Source organism: Pteronotus mesoamericanus, unplaced genomic scaffold, assembly GCF_021234165.1.
Source record: "Pteronotus mesoamericanus isolate MK-2021 breed Mesoamerican mustached bat unplaced genomic scaffold, CSHL_Meso_final scaffold_705, whole genome shotgun sequence".
NCBI lineage: Eukaryota > Metazoa > Chordata > Mammalia > Chiroptera > Mormoopidae > Pteronotus > Pteronotus mesoamericanus.
Window position 1 is genome coordinate 16,325,843 of NW_026555326.1, and position 17,107 is coordinate 16,342,949.

Here is a 17,107-nt window from a genome sequence, read left to right on the forward strand (position 1 = left end):
TATCCCTCCTGAGTTTTTATCTACCACGTTGGACATTGGACCAAACTGTTTCATGTCTCTGCCCCCCCGTACCAGTCCCAGTGGATGTGATTTCTTTAATTCATTACTTGTCAGACTTCTATTCAACTCGATTTCTGATTGTTCTGAGTGATGGTTGTTTTATAGTTGTAATTTTTGATGGGGTTGTGCAAGGAAGTGAGCAGGTTTACCTATGCCACCATCTTCACAACTATCATTTATATTTCTTAATCCCTTCATGTTTTTCAACCAGCCTCCCTACTCCCCTTCCATCTGCTAACCCTCGCTTTATTCCCTGAATCTATGAGTCTGTTTCATTTTGTTTGTTTATTTAGCTCTTCATTTTCTACATGTAAGTGAAATCATATGGTGTCTGTCTTTGTCTGACTTATTTAGCATAATACCCTCTAGGTCCATTCATGATGCCCCAAATGGTGAGATTTCATTCTTTTTTTTTATGGTCAAATAATATTCCATTATATATATGTACCACATCTTCTTTATCCACTCATCTACAGATGGGTACTTGGGCTGCTTCTGTATCTTCACTATTGTAAATAATGCTGAAAAGAATGTGGAAGTATGCATATCTTTTGAAATTAATGTTTTGGATTTTTTTAGCTATATACCCAGAAGTAATATCACTGGGTTACATAAGGTGGTTCTATTTTTAAATTTTTGAGGAACTTCCATACTGTTTTCCATAGTGTCTGTACCCGTTTACAGTCCCACCAACGGTGCAGGAGGGTTTCCTATTCTCCACATCCATACTACCACTTTCGTTGATTTACTGATGATAGCCATTCTGACAGTAATAAGGTGATGTCTCATTGTGGTTTTAATTTGCATTTCTCTGATGATTAGTGTTGTTGAACATCTTTTCAGATATCTATTGGCTATCTGTATATTCTCTTTGGAGAGTGTCTATTCAGGTCCTCTGCCTATTTTTTAATTGGATTGTTTGGGGTTTTTTGGTATTGAGTTGTATGAGTTCTTTATAAATTTTGGATATTAGTCCCTTATCAAAGGTATCATTGATGAATATCTATCTTCCCACTTTCAGTAGGTTTCCTTTGCTGTCAAAATTGTTTTTTGTTTGATGTAATCCCATTTATTTTTTTAAAGATTTTATTTGTTTATTTTTAGAGAGTGGAAGGGAGGGAGAAAGAGAAGGAGAGAAACATCAATGTGTAGTTGCCTCTGGAACACCCCCTGCTGGGGGCCTGGCCCACATCCCAGGCATGTTCCGTGACTGGGAATCAAACCAGTGACCCTGTGGTTCACAGGCTGGCACTCAGTCCACTGAGTCATACCAGCCAGGGCTGTTTATTTTTTCTTTTGTTTCCCTTGCCCGAGGCTATATATCAGAAAAAATATTGCTAAGGGAAATGTCAGAAAGTTTACTGCCTATATTTTCTTCTAGGAGTTTTATGGTTTTGGGTCTTACATTTAAATATTTAATGTATTTTGAGTTTATATAGTGTAAGAAGGTGGTATAAGTTTTGTCTTTTTGATATATCTGCCCATTTTCCCAACACCATTTACTGAATAGACTGTTTTTCCCCCACTTTATGTTCTTGCATCTTTTGTCATATATTAATTGACCATAATGGTGTGGTTTTATTTCTGTGCTCTCTATTCTGTTTCATGGATCTGTGTGTTTGTTTTTATGCTAGTACCATGCTGCTTTGATTACTATAGCCTGGTGATATAGTTTGATATCAGATAGTATGCTACCTCCAACTTTGTTCTTTTTGAAGATTGCTGTGACTATTGGGGGTGTTTTATGGTTCCACATAAATTTTTGGATTATTTGTTCTAGTTTTGTGAAAAACATCTTTAGTATTTTGATAGAGATTGCATTGAATCTGTAGTTTGCTTTGTGTAGTATGGACATTTTAATGATGTTAATTCTTTCTATTCATGAGCACAGTATATGCTTCCATTTATTTATATCTTCTTCAATTATTTTCTTTAGTGTCTTACAATTTTTCAAGTTCAGGTCTTTGACCTTTTTGGTTGAATTTATTCCTAGGTATTGCATTTTTTATTTTTATTTTTTTATGCAGTTCTAAATGGGATTTTTTTCTTAATTTCTGTTTCTGATTTATTGGTGTTTAAAAATGCAACTGATTTCTGAATATTAATTTTGTATCCTGTTACTTTACTGAATTCATTTATCAGTTTTAGTAGTTTTTTGGTGGAATCTTTAGGATTCTCTCTATATAATATCATGTCATCTACAAGTAATAACAGTTTTACTTACTCCTTTGCAGTTTGGATGCCATTTATTTATGTATTTATTTATTTATTGTCCTAATGCTGTGGCTAGGACTTCAAAGCTATATTGAATAAAAGTAGTGAAAGTGGGCAACCCTGTCTTGTTCTAGATCATAAGCAAAATGCTTTTAGCTTTCCTCTTGTTGGGTATGTTAGCTGTGCGTTTGTCACATGGCCTTTATCATGCTGAGGTATGCTTCCTCTAGTCCTACTTTGCTGAGAGTTTTTATTATAAATGAATGTTGGATTTTGTCAAATGCTTTTTCTTCATCTATTGATATGATCATATGATTTTTTTATCTTTTATTTTGTATGTGGTGTATCACATTAATTGATTTGTGGATATTTTTAAACCAACATTGGATTCCAGGAACAAATCCCACTTGATCATGGTGTATAATCTTTTTAATGCATTACTGACTTCTGTTTGCTAATATTTTGTTGAGGATTTTTGCATCATTGTTCATCAGGGATATTGGGTTATAATTTTCTTTGTCTGGTTTTGGAATCAGGAAAGTTGTGACCTCATAAAATGAACTTGAGCGCCTTCCCTTTTCTTGAATTTTCTGGAATTGTTTGAGAGTAGGTGTTAATTCTTTGAATGTTTGGTGAAATTCACCTGTGAAGTAATCAGGTCCAGGACTTTCGTTTGTTAGAGTTTTTTTATTACAGATTTTGTTTCACTGATAGTAGTTGGTCTGTTTAAATTTTTTGTTTCTTCCTGATTTGGAGTTGGAAGATTGTATGTTTCTAGGAATTTATCCATTTCATCTAGATCATCCAATTTGTTGGTATATAATATTTCATAATATTTTCTTATAATCCTTTGTATTTTTGTGGTGTTTGTCACTTCACCTCTTTCATTTCTGATTTTATTTATTCAGGCCCTATTTTTGTCCTGATGAGTCTGTTGAAAAGTTTATCAATCTTGTTTCTCTTTTGGTTTGGTTAAAAAAACCAGTTCTTGGTGGTGGTGTTTTTTTTTTTTAATCCTCACCCAAGGATGTGTTTACTGATTTGAGAGAGAGAGAGAGAGAGAGAGAGAGAAAGAAAGAAAGAAAGAGAAAAAAACATCAATTGGTTGTCTCCCATATATACTCCAGCCAGGGATCAAACCCACAGCCTAGGTATGTGCCCTGACCAGGAATTGAACCCACAACCTTTTAGTGTACAGAACAACGCTCCAACAAACTGAGCTATCTGGCCAAGGCTCATTGATTTTTATTTTTTGTATTGTTTTAAAGACTCTTTATTTTGTTTATTTCTGCTGTGATCTTTATTATTTCCTTTCTTTTCCTGACTTAGGCCTTTGTTTGTGGTTGATTTTTTTTTGTTTTTGTTTTTGTTTTAGTTCCTTTAAATGTAAGGTTAGATTGTTTATTTGAGATTTTTCTTGTTTCTCAAGGTAGGCCTGCATTGCTATCAATTTCCCTCTTAAGACTGCTTTCTCTATGTCCCATAGGTTTGGGGTTATTGTGTTTTTATTTTCATTTGTCTCAAGGTATCTTTTCATTTCTTCCTTGATCCCATCATTAATCCATTCACTATTTAGTAACATGTTATTTAGCCTCCATATGTTCATGTGTTTTTCAGTATTTTTCTTGTAATTAATTTCTAGTTTTATATCATTGTGGTGTTGGAGAAGATGCTTGATATGATTTCAGCCTTAAATTTACTGAGATGTGTTTTGTGGCCTAACATGTAGTCTAGTGCTGCTTTGAGGTGAAATGCTCTACAAATATCAGTTAAATCCATCTAGTCTAATTGTCATTTAAGACCACTCTTTCCTTGTTGATTTTCTGTTACTTTTGCTCTTTACCCAGAAGCAGTGTATCTTTGTATTTGCCCTTTGAATGAGAGTATTCAAAGTATACTCTCCCCAAGTATTAAGGCTTTTGCTTAGTAGAAGAGGGTGATATATTGTATCTGTCCCCTATCAATTTCCAGTCACCTCCCTTATGCCTAGACTACCAAAGAAGACTGTCTCTAGTCTCCTGCCCTGCCCCCACTCATTCTTATTAGCAGAAGAGGCCCATGGAAAAGACATGCAAGTGAGCAGGAGCTCTCTAATATCTGGCGTGGGGTTGCTGTTCTTGCAGTTTCCTAAATGCTAAACAGAAGGAGACACATCCTGTGATCACTGCTTAACGTCCTTGTCTGCTAATTCTCGTGTGTCTGTCATTACTGACTGATTTTTCTCCTGGACTCAAATCAAATTTTCATGCTTCTTTTTTTTCCCATTGGACATTGCATATTGTGAATTTACTATTATTAGGTGTTAGATTTTGTTATATTCCTTTAAAGAGTGTTGGAATAATTTTTTTTTTTTTTTTTTGCTGGCATGCAGCTAAATTACTTAGATTACTCTGATCCTTTTGAGGTTTATTTTTAAGCTCTTTTAGAGTGAGTTTAAAGTAGCTTTTACTCTAGAACTAATTTAGCCCCACTCCTAAAGCATGGCCATTTTGAATTCTCTTCTGAATGCCACATAGATTCAAGGGAGACCTCTCATGGCTGGAGGGAAGTCAAATGATTCTAGACCCTTTTTGAACAACAGGAATTATTTATTTTACAGCAAGCATACCCTGGTAATAGTTCTATCCTCATATTGTTATTCAGCCAAAGTGAAATTCTATGCAGATTTCTGGAGCTTTGTCTCTAGTTCCCTCCTCTTTTGTACTGTGTCCTGCAAATTGTAGCTGCTTTGGCCTTCCTGAACTCTAGTCTCTGTCTTCTCTACTCAGTGAAGTTGCTGAACTCTGTCTTGGGGCTCCTGGCTCTGTCACAGTTAAGGAGTTAACTCTAGGTAGAAAGCCTAGGTTATAATAGGGCTAATCTTGTTTGTTTCTCTTTCTCATGGATCACAGATTTTAGCTGTCTATTGTCTGAAAATAGTTGCTTCCTGTATTGTGTCCAATTTTGTAGTTGTTTACAGTGGGGGGTTAATTACAGACCATTCAGAAGTTCCCAGACTGCCCTATAAAAGCAGAATATTTTTATTTTTGGGTAATCCAACTCAAACTTGATTTTAAATATTCTTGGCTTTTGTTCTGGCTGGTGTGACTCAGTGGATTGAGCACCAGCCTGCGAAACAAAAGGCCACTAGTTCAATAACTGATCAAGGCACATGCCTGGGTTGTGGGCCAGCTCCCCAGCGGGGGGCCTGCAAGAGGCAACCGATTGATGTTCTGGCATAATGATATTTCTCTCCCTCTCTTTTCCCCTTCCCTTCCCCTCTCTAAAAATAAATAAAAATTAGAAAAAAATCTTGGCTTTAAAAGTAATCCCAGTGGAACTCCATACTGTATAGAAAAGTCAATTCCAGATGAATTAAGGACTTAAGTTATAAAAATTTAAAAGCTCTTAGTAAAAAGTATAGGTGAATACCTTTTAGATTCTGAGGATAGCAAAATTAAGACACAGAAAGCATTGGTCATAAAATATTGATAAATTATACTCTTTTGAAATTGAAATACTTTAAGGTAAGAAGACAGTTATACACTAGACAGGGGTACTCACAATACATGGAAATGAAAAAATTATATCAAGAACATATAAAGAGCTCTACAAATCAATGAGCAAAACAGAAAAACTGTAACAGTGTGCAAAGTGTATGAATAGGTATTTTACAGAAGAGGCTACTCACATGGACAATAGATACATGAAGGGAAAGTAGCATCAGTAGTAATTAGGGAAACGTAAATTAGGACCACACCGACAAATTTTTTTACACTTATTTCACTGGCAAAAGTTAAGAGGATCTTTTTAATATTACTGAAAGGAGTATAAATTGAGGCACCTACTTTAGATTACAGTATGGCGTTATCTCCTTAGACTAAATATTCTATAGTCCCACTTTTAGAGTTATAGCTAGGAGAATCCCTTACACATGTACATCAGGAGGCTTGTATAGAAATATACATAGCAGCATTGCTCAGAATAGCTAAAACCCAGAACCGACCCAAATGCCCATCAATGGGAGAACAGATTTAGACAAAACAATGAAGTGTTACACACAGCAGAATAAACCACAAAGATATACAACATTGTGGATGAGACTAATGAAAAAAATAAGTCCCAAATGGTCTCATTCTGCATGTAACCTTTGTATAGAACTAAACTACCTTTTAAAATTAAAATAATAAATAAAAATTCAAGGGTTACATATAAATACAGGAAAAACTATAAAAGGACAAGCAAGGGAATGATGAATGTGGTTGAGTATGATAATAATTTGGTGGGGGCCAGTAAGGGAAGCCGGGAGATGGGATGAAGGAGACAGACTAACCGGTCAGAAATAAGTTACTGTAGAAACTTCTAGCCAAGATGGAAGTGTAGGCAGATACACTTCGCCTCCTCACACAAACAAAAGAACAACAACAACAAATTTAAAAACAAAAAAGAATCAGAACTGTATGAAAGTCCAACAGCCAAAGAGTTAAAGAAGAAACACCCAGACCAGTAGGAGGGACAGAGATGGGCAGCCGGGGCAGAGAGGATGCGGCAAGGCAGCGGCTGGCAGACTGGGTGGTCCCACATTTGCGTGTGGATAAACTGGAAGAGCAGCTGGGGAGCAAGACAGGCTGCGCAATCCAGGGTTCCAGTGGGGGGGCGGGGGAAGCCCAGCAGGTTGCATTGTTCCTTCTCGGACTCCTCCCCCACAGACAGCGTCACAACTCAGTGACCTGGGTTGCCCCGCCCTGGTGAATATCTAAGACTCTGCCCCTTCCTACAATTTCCAAGGTGCGCTGAGATAAAAAGAAATATGGCCCAAATGAAGACAGATGAAAGCTCCAAAAATAGAACTAAGCAATAAACAGATAGCCAACCTATCAGATGCACAGTTCAAAACACTGGTAATCAGGATCCTCACAGAATTGGTTGGGTATGGTCGCAAAATGGAGGAAAAAGTGAAGGCTATGCAAAGTGAAATAAAGAAAAATATATAGGAAACCAAAAGTAAAGGGAAGGGAACTGGGACTCACATCAACGATTTGGAGCAGAAGGAAGAGATAAATATTGAACCAGAACAGAATGAAGAAACAAGAATTCAAAAAAATGAGGAGGGGCTTAGAACCTCTGGGACAACTTTAAACATTCCAACATTCGAATCATAGGGATACCAGAAGAAGAGGAAGAGCAAGAAATTGAAAACTTATTTGAATGCATATTGAAGGAGAACTTCCCCAATCTGGTGAAGGAAATAGACTTCCAGGAAGTCCAGGACACTCAGAGAGTCCCAAAGAAGTTTGATCCAAGAAGAAACACACCAAGGCATGTCATAATTACATTACCCAAGATTAAAGATAAGGAGAGAATCTTCAAAGCAGCAAGAGAAAAGGAGACAGTTACCTACAAAGGAGTTCCCATAGGGCTATCAGCTGATTTCTCAAAAGAAACCTTGCAGGCAAGAAGGGGCTGGCAAGAAGTATCTGAAGTCATGAAAGGCAAGGACCTACATCCAAGATTACTCTATCCAGCAAAGCTGTCATGTAGAATGAAAGGTGCAGATAAAATGCTTCCCAGATAACGTGAAGTTAAAGAAGTTCATCATCACCAAGCTCTTTTTATATGAAATGTTAAAGGGACTTATCTAAGAAAAAGAAGATCAGAAACTATGAACAGTGAAACAGAGTGGAGGGGAAGGAGGAAGAATGGGGGGAAAGTACGGGGAATAAGCAGCATGAATAGTAGGCACAGAATAAGCAGGGGGAAGTTAAGAATAGTATAGGAAATGGAGAAGCCAAAGAACTTATGTGTACAACCCATGGACATGAACTAAGGTGGGGCGGGGGGATGCCGGGGGTGGGCAGTGGAAGGTGGAGGGGAATAAAGGGGAGAAAAAAATGGGACAACTGTAATAGCATAATCAATAAAAAATATATATATGTAAAAGAAGTTACTGTAAAGGTCTTTTAGTTTACTTTTTACAAGATTAAAAATAATCAAATATTCAAACAGAGTTCATTATAATGAGACTGTGTTATGAACCAAGAATTATGATTACTGTAGTTCTGTACACTAGAGGTCCAAATAAAGAAAAGGACAAGTTATGGAGACCGTTTATGAGTTATATTAGGGAAAATACACACATGCACACACAGTAAATCTAAGTTAATGAAGAGCATATTGTTGTCTTTATGCTTTTTTCTTTCTAAGAAGGAGCCTAAATAAATATTTCAGCATTTGGGAAGAATTTCTTAGTTAGGGTTCTCATGGATTTCACCCAGAAATCACCTGAGTGCTGTATCTTTTGCTATTATAAGCAGTTTGTGAATAGCAAATACTGTGTCCTTTTAAAGATGAACTTTCAGCTAAGAACAAGATGAATTAGCAGGGTGGCATTGGAAACAATTTGTTGGTCATAATGTACAAAGAAGATTCATCTTTTTGTATATTATGGTCAACAGCATGAAGCAGTTCAGTGCCTGTTTGACATTTGGAAGATGAACTTGAGTGATAATTGTGATAGCCAAACTGTCATCATTCTACTTTTTTTCTAATTACTTTTGCATTGTATAAAGAGATACAGTGTGTGTTCAGTGGTACAATTTCCTGTGGGTTGGTTAGTAGAAGTCTGAGAAAATTTTAATATTCAGAGTCTACATATAGGAGATTACCATTTGAAAGCCTTAAGAAATCTGTAGGTGCAGGTTAAGGAACCAACAACAACAGCAACAACAACAACAAAAAGATATCTGACATCTGGGATTTCATTTTTTTTTTTTGCTAAGCTCAGATATTACTAGAATTGCTTTCCCTACAGTGATTTTTGTGCTCATTGTAAGAATGTATGTTCTCATCTTCTGGCCTTCGTTCTGTAGAACTAAGTCATGAGTGTGGAGAGAAAAATGGCATGGCATGGATTTTTAACATTTATATATTGAGAAATTTAGAAGTTATTTCAAAGGTGAATTTTGCAAATTCAACTTGCAGAATACTGAGAGACAAAATTTAGGTCACTGATCAGGTAAGTTTTACACTTTGCCTGCCTGTAATTAATCCCATTTCTCTTTTTGGAGTTTAACTAAGCTCCAGAATATGTCAAGAAAGCTGAAACTTCTTACCCTCTTAACGGCTGGCTTTACCATCTGAACATGCCAACCTAAAGTTTTGCAGAATATGGTCTTTTGGAGAAGAGAATAACCCGTAATCATTAAATTCAGTGTACTTTCACAAACTAGACTAAATTCCTCTAATTACGTGTAGGAACAAACCCCAGTCTGAGGATTTAGACTAAGATGGAAAGATTCTAGAAGCACCACCTGCCTGGGTATATCTTTAGTTCCTATTTGATTATATTCCCCTTCAAGTCCAGAGAATGTATTTTTGATGGACATTCTCGTTTGTAATGAGACTATTTCTCATGGGCCATGTATATTCATGATTTTTAGGCAGGGGACCTCAGCAGAGACTAAGTGAATCAGTCTTTTTTGTTTTTTTTTTTCCTTTCTTTTTTTTCAAATGAGCATGTCCAAACCAAGGAAATGAATACTAACGGATTTTGGTTAATTTTATGGACCAGTGAAGAACAAAGCAGTCTCTGTTATGATCTCCTTATATGTTTCTCATTTGCTAAGTACAGTTAATTTAAAAATGATTCAGGTCTTTTGGAAGCCATTTTTACCTGCATTAAAGCATTACTGAACTGTCAGACAGGCATCCTTTTTATATTTCTGTTCCCTTTGACTTCACATTTAAATGGCGGAGGGGGGGTTGTTGCTGAGAGGCTCTTTGACGTTATTCTTACCTTATGAAGAAGCTGAAAGTTGAATCAATTTTTAGAGTTTTTTGTTGAAATTGTCACAAAGGCTTCTCACATTGTAGGGTTCTTTCTACCCTATGAAATGTTTTTCTGGACTTAAGATCACTCAATTGATCACCATTGAGGAAATGCAGCCATAGTCCTCCTGTGCATTATCAAAGACCTACTGTACTCTACCTTGAAAAAAGATATTGGAGAATATCTTTGAACCAGCAATTCACTAGCTAGTTTTACCTACCTTCCTTCCATGTGTGAGGCACTTAGGCTGATAGGGTTGTGGACTTGCTTTTTAAGCAGAGGAATGGTGATGTTACTGAGAAATTTGGAAAGGTTAGTTGGAGAAGTAAGTGTACAAGACCAGATTGACTGAATGAGACTTCTTGAGATTGCCTGCCTTTAGAGGAGAGCAGTGATGACAATACTTGGTAATAATGCACCATCCATTACAATCAGTTACAAATTTGAGTGATAATCACAGGAAAGGAACTCATTGATCAGGATCATACATATCCCTGGAGCCTAGTTGATAGTGATTAGAGGCTTTGCTTTTAATTGGGGGAGGGATTATTGGATGAGAGTTGGGGGAGAGGAGTTTTGAGTGAATAAATTATTTTATTTTTGCATTTAATTCATGCTTCCTAAATCACAGACGCTTGGAAAAGGTTCTCCTTGAACCCGAAGGAAAGGCTTTGGCCTATACATTCTTAGTGATTAATTCTTGATTGCATGAACAGATGGCCTGTTTTTGTATACATTTAGAATTCTGAATGATTTTTGCTAAGCCCATCTCTGCATTATTTGGTATGTTCTGAGAATACAAAGTAACTTGGATTATTTGATGTTTTTTGATTATGCTTTCCACCGCTTTTCTTTATAAGGGCACATACTCAAGAATTGCACATACATGCATTCATTTCTTCATCAGATATTTGCTGAGTGCCTACTATGTTCCAGGTCCTGTTCTAGAAGCTTGGCATGCCTCTGTGAACAATAGATAAAAATTTTTACCCATTTCTTCATGGGGATTATAACTTTATTATTATGAGGAAGTTCTTATAGTACATTTATTCTTTAATTTCTTGTTAACACTGTTTTAATTATGGAAGGGAGAAGAGCAAAACTAAGGTGATCTGACTTCGGCCAAGGAATTTTTATAAAAGTCCATCTGATAACAAAATAGCTGCTATTGCTTACATCATCTTTAGATCTTTTCTTTGGAAGTTTGAGCCACACACAAATATCTGACATTGTTTTAAAATTAACCCTAGCTTTTTACATCTCTCCAAATTTGTATGCTTGTTCATTCCCTATATTTACCACATTGACTTTGAATGACTGTTAGCTTTCTGAAAATAAAATCTACCTTTAAAGGCTGATAGTTACCTTTGAAATTATTTAAAACTGTGTTGGAGGTAATTTTAATAGCAAAAATAAAATCGTGGCCCCTTTTAAGGGAGTAGCCCTCTTTCGTACTATAATTTCTGGCATATTTATTAAAAGTAAGTTTTAATTTTATAATGATCTTGAACATATATTTTGTTAGGGGGATAGCAAAATATACCTCACCAATATCAATCTGAGCCTGACTTGATGATTCTGTAATTTAATTTGTAGTAAATAGGCATTTTTTGTTCTTTCCCCTTACCAGGTATACAATGTTTACATGGCAGGGAGGCAGCTGTGTTCTAAGCGGTACCGGGAGTTTGCCATCCTACACCAGAACCTGAAGAGAGAGTTTGCCAACTTTACATTTCCACGACTTCCAGGGAAGTGGCCATTCTCTTTATCAGAACAGCAATTAGATGCCCGGCGGCGAGGGTTAGAAGAATATCTAGAAAAAGGTAAACTGGCCTATTAAATTCTGCTGTCTTGAGTAGACATAGGGTCTCAGTATATGTTCCAATTCCTAAACTGCATATCTAAGTTTCCTGAAACACACCAGTGAAAATAAGTCGTTTCTGACCATAGGTGTTGAATGATCTGAGCTTTGAAGCTGAGACTAAAATAGCCAGTGCAGTGATTAATAGCCTATCTTATTGACTCACTGAGCACATAACAGCAATAGAAAAATGTATAATTAGTTTTTGATCTATTAAAGACCTGTATTTATAGGGTTATATTATTTTCCAGCAAAACCCATACAGACTGACTTGTCAACATGCTGAATTGATTTGGGAAATAAGTGATTCACTGGCATATCCTACTTGAAAATTCATTATTTCTTTGCATGAGTCCATTGATAGGTTTATTGAGTTGTAGGTCATCTGAAGTCCCCTTGTTCTAAGCAGGTTATAGGTAGAAGTATTTAAACTTATGTCTTATTTCAGGACTCCCAAATAATACATAAGGAACCTGTGGATGTGGATGCTGAAAAATCTGTTTATCTTGAAAGTTGGATGAAATGACAGAATTTCCTGAATAAGATAGTTCATTTTGTAGTTCAGAGAAGAGCTATAGCTTGTTTTGCTGCATTATAGAGTTAACATACTTTGCAAGTTGTGCAATTGGCTTTTCTTTAAAATACTAATTTAATAGAACAATGGTCTTACATGGTATTTAATAGTTCTCTGTCCTTGTGTTAGAACTAATTGACCTAGTTGAAATTTTTTTAAGCTTTGGTAAAGAGCTTTATCCCTGAAGAAAAATTATGTCCCCCATAGAAGTAATGAAATTTCTCCATTTGTTTTTAGCTTTTTTCTAACATGGAATGGACTCTAAACACAACCCTTGGGAAATGAGAAATGGTACATATTTTTTAAATAAAATGAAGTAAAATCATCAGTGTAATTTGCCATCCTCATGAGAGTGTCAGGAAATTAACATTCTTAGATTTAGACAATTAACTACCTACTTGCCTGAGTTTGTTCATTCGTTCGTTCATTCCTTCCTTCCTTTTTTTCTTTCTTTTTGTTGCTATTGTTGTTTTGAAGTTCAAATTAGTGAGGTGAGAAGATGAGCTCAGCTTAATACTTAATTACCTACCCATTTACCCTCAAGTGGCTTTAAATGTTTATGGTTTGATGTATCTGGTCAAGATGGCAGCATAGGTAGACATGACTCACCTCCTCCCACAACAATATCAAAATTACAACTAACAAATAGATCAACCATCACTCAAAACCGTCAGAAATCAAATTGAATGGAAGTCTGACTACTACGGAATTAAAGAAACCACACCCATTCAAACTGGTACGAGGGGCAAAGTCGCAGAACAGGTTGGTCTCACCTCCACATGGATAAAAATTTGGGATATCTCAGGTACAAGGAGTGCCAGCCCACAACAGGCACCCAACCCAGGGTTCCAGTGCCAGGAAGATAAGTCCCCATAACTTCTGGCTGCAAAATCCAGCAGGGATAGAGTCAGTGGAAGAAAGTACTGGAGTCCCAAGAAGTTCCCGTTAGAGAACCCACACACAGACTTACTCAGACTCACTCCCTCTAAGAACCAGCACCCGGGTAGCAGTTTGAGAGGCACCAGTGGCTTACAGGGAGGAAATGAAGTGTCTGGCCTCAAGGTGGAACTAGGGGGAGAAAGGTGGTCAGAGGCCATTGTCCCATTTCTGAGTCCTTCCACCACAGAGCCAGCACATGGGTACCATATCTGAGCCTCCATCAGCGTGGCTAACACTCTTTGTCCCACCCTGGACATCCCCTGAGACTCCTTCCCACCCAGCTTACAGGCCCAACCAAACTTAACTGTGACTTTTTTATATGAATAGCTGGTCTTGGCTTATGCTTCACAACTTCCTAAATCCCCTTAAACAAGCAACACCTGGCTCAGTAAGCGCCCAGTGCTTGTTCCTCTTGCTAAGTGGCCCCAGGCCTGGCACTAGCTGCAGCCAGCCTAAATGCACAGCTTGACTTTACAGGGGAATCTCCAAGCCCAGCACAAGTAGCAGCAATCTCATATTGCTTTATAGCTCAGGCAGGGTGATCCAGAGCAAAACAGAGGTGGGGGCTGATCTTGGCCGGCACCACCTGGAAAACTCTGATACAGACCATGTCAAAGCATCACCACCCTGCCCTCTGCACAGCTGATCCTCCACAAATGGTGGAAGTTGGTGTTCAGTGGTCACAGTCAGTCCTTGCAGCTGACTGGCCTGAGCAAATCACTCTGATTGACCTGTCACCAGCAATCAAGGCTCAACTGCAAGAGTTGGGTGCACTCAAGCCCACACAAAGGGTGCACCTCATGTACTCACCTTGGGTGACAGGAGAAGCTGTGCTACTGTACCTTAAAGGACACCTACTACATTAAGTGATACTACCAAGACAGGGAGTTGTAGCAGCTCTACCTAATACATAGAAACAAACACAGGGAGGCTGCCAAAAATGAGACAAAGAAACATGGCCCAAGTGAAAAAACTGATCAAAACTTAAGAAAGAGAACTAAACAAAATGGAGATAAGCAGTCTATCAAATACAAAGTTTCAAAACACTGGTTGTAAGGATGCTCAAGGAACTTAGTGAGGATCTCAGCAGCATAAAAAGATCCAGTCAGAAACAAAGGATACACTAATTGAAATAAAATACTACATACAGAGAACCAACAGTAGAGTGGATGAAGCTGAGCATCAAATCAATGATTTGGAACATAAGAAAGCAAAAAAAAAATAACCAATCAGAACAGGAAGAAGAAAAAAGAATCCATAATAAACAAAGATAGTGTAAGCAGACCCTGGGACAATTTCATTCATTCCAACATTTGCATCACAGGGGTGCCAGAAAAAGAAGAGCAAGAAATTGGAAATCTGTTTGAAAAAATAATGAAAGAAAACTTCCCTAATTTGTTGAAGGAAATAGACATGCAAGTCCAGGAAGCAGAGAGAGTCCCAAACAAGATGGATGCAAAGAGGCCCACTCCAAGACACATCATAATCAAAATGCCAAAGGTTAAAGATAGAATCTTAAAAGCAACAAAAGAAAAACAGCTAGTTACCTATGGGGGAGTTCTCCTAAGATTGTCAGCTGATTGCTCAAAAGAAACTTTGCAGGCAAGAAGAGACTCACAAGAAATATTCAAAGTCATGAAAAGCAGGGACTTAACAGCCAACATTGCCCTACTAAGCAAAGCTATCATTTAGAATCGAAGGACACATAAAGAGCTTCCCAGACAAGGAGAAACTAAAGGAATTCATCATCACCAAACCATTATCATATAAAATGTTAAAGGGACTTATTTAAGAAAAAGAAGATCCAAACTATGAACAATAAAATGACAATAAATACATATCTATCAACAATTTTATCTATCAAAAACAAACTAAGGAAACAAGAAGAACAGAGACAGACAGAATCATAGGTATGGAGAGCGTTTTGATGGTTGCCAGATGGGAGGGGAGTGTGGGAGAGTGGGTGAAGAGGTGAGGGGATTAAGAAGTACAAATAAGGCCCTGGCTGGTGTGGCTCGGTGGATGGAGCACTGGCCTGCAAACCAAAGGTCGCTGCTTTAATTCCCAGTCAGGGCATATGCCTGGGTTGCTGGCCAGGTTCCCAGTAGGAGGCACTTGAGAGGCAATCACACATTGATGTTTTTCTCCCTCTCTCACTCCCTTCCCCTCTCCAAAAATAAATAAAATCTTTAAAAAAAAAAAAAGTAGTACAAATAGTTACAGAATAGCCATGGGTATATAAAGTACAGCATAGGAAATGGAGTAGCCAAAAAACTTACATGTATGGCCTATGGATATGAACAATGGTATGGGGTTTGCCTGAGGGAGTGGGGTTGCTGGGTGGAGGGGGGCAAAGGGGTGAAAATTAGGACAATTGTTATAGCATAATCAATAAAATATAATTTAAAAAATACACAAATATATATAAAATGAAAACTGGAAGGATGCATGCCGAATATTAGTGGTTATTTAGGTATGGTTGAATTAATGTTTTTTTTCTTGTTAAAGTTTTGCTGTATTTTGCAGATCGTGTGCAGTAAACTTTTATTACTTTGATAAAAAAAAATGTTCATGATCTGCCTGGCCTGTTTCTAGGCCAAGTAGATATTTTTCCTTTTGTATTTCAGTTTTGTGTTTGATTTATTTCTAATTGACCTTACCCTTGCTCTGTCGTATAGCTTGTTAATAGTTTGCACAAGACTATAGAATTAGATTTACTGAACTTTTATTCCTCTTTTTTTGGGTGACTTCCTTTGGCTATGTTTAATATTTTTAGCAAGATGCATTCTTGTACATTCTGTTATTCCTCTGTTCTAGTTCATATTTATAGGAATATTTGTCATGGCTTAAAATATCGTATGTTAGGGATAACATACTACCTCAGCATTGATTGGTACTAATGGTTTACACTAAACGTTGATATGTACTTGACTTTATATTCTTGGTTTTAGAGCCTCATGCCAAATTGTCTTTGTTTTCTACAGTGTGCTCAATACGAGTCATTGGTGAGAGTGACATCATGCAGGAATTCCTGTCAGAATCAGACGAGGTAAGTGACCACCCCTACAGTGACCTCTTGGCTCATTGTGGTGGAAAATAAATTAAAGATATCGATTATAGCAAATGTCTGTTTTTTCAGCTTCCTTTTTTTACATGTCCTGCTTATCCTTCAAGACCTAGTGCTAGGTTCACCTTCTCTTTGAAGGCTTTCCTGTTATTCAAATCATTGATTATTCATTCCATCGAGAACTTTTGCAGTCAGTACCACTTGATTATCACCTTGTTGCTGTCTCATTATCTAACGTTTATATGTATAATCAGATTATTGCTTTATATTTTTAGTTTGAGCTACCTATAGGTAAGAGCTAAATTATTTTTTAGCTTTATTGAGGTAAAGTCACAAATAGGAATTGTATATATTTGAGATATACAACTTAATATTTTGATGTATGTGTACATTGTGATGATCACCACAATCATGCTAATTAACACATCAAGCACCTGGTCACCCTTCCCTTCCACCACCTTTTCCCCCTCCCTCCTCCCTTCCCCTCCCCTACCCCTTCTCCCTCGGCCCTTCCCTCCCTTCCCCTCCCCTTACCACAAAGGCTTTAACAAAATAATGCTTAGGGTGGTTTTAAGCAAAGAATAG

General features: G+C 37.2%; 1 protein-coding gene across 1 annotated transcript in view; it reads left to right on the top strand.

Annotated features, from left to right (window-relative positions):
* The window catches only part of SNX27 (sorting nexin 27), a 78,940-nt gene that overhangs the window by 36,583 nt on the left and 25,250 nt on the right, over positions 1–17,107 (top strand). Inside the window, exons 3-4 of the mRNA XM_054563272.1 lie at positions 11,712–11,904; positions 16,440–16,504. Of these exons, the coding sequence (XP_054419247.1) occupies positions 11,712–11,904; positions 16,440–16,504 (258 nt within the window). The remainder of the gene's footprint in view (positions 1–11,711; positions 11,905–16,439; positions 16,505–17,107) is intronic.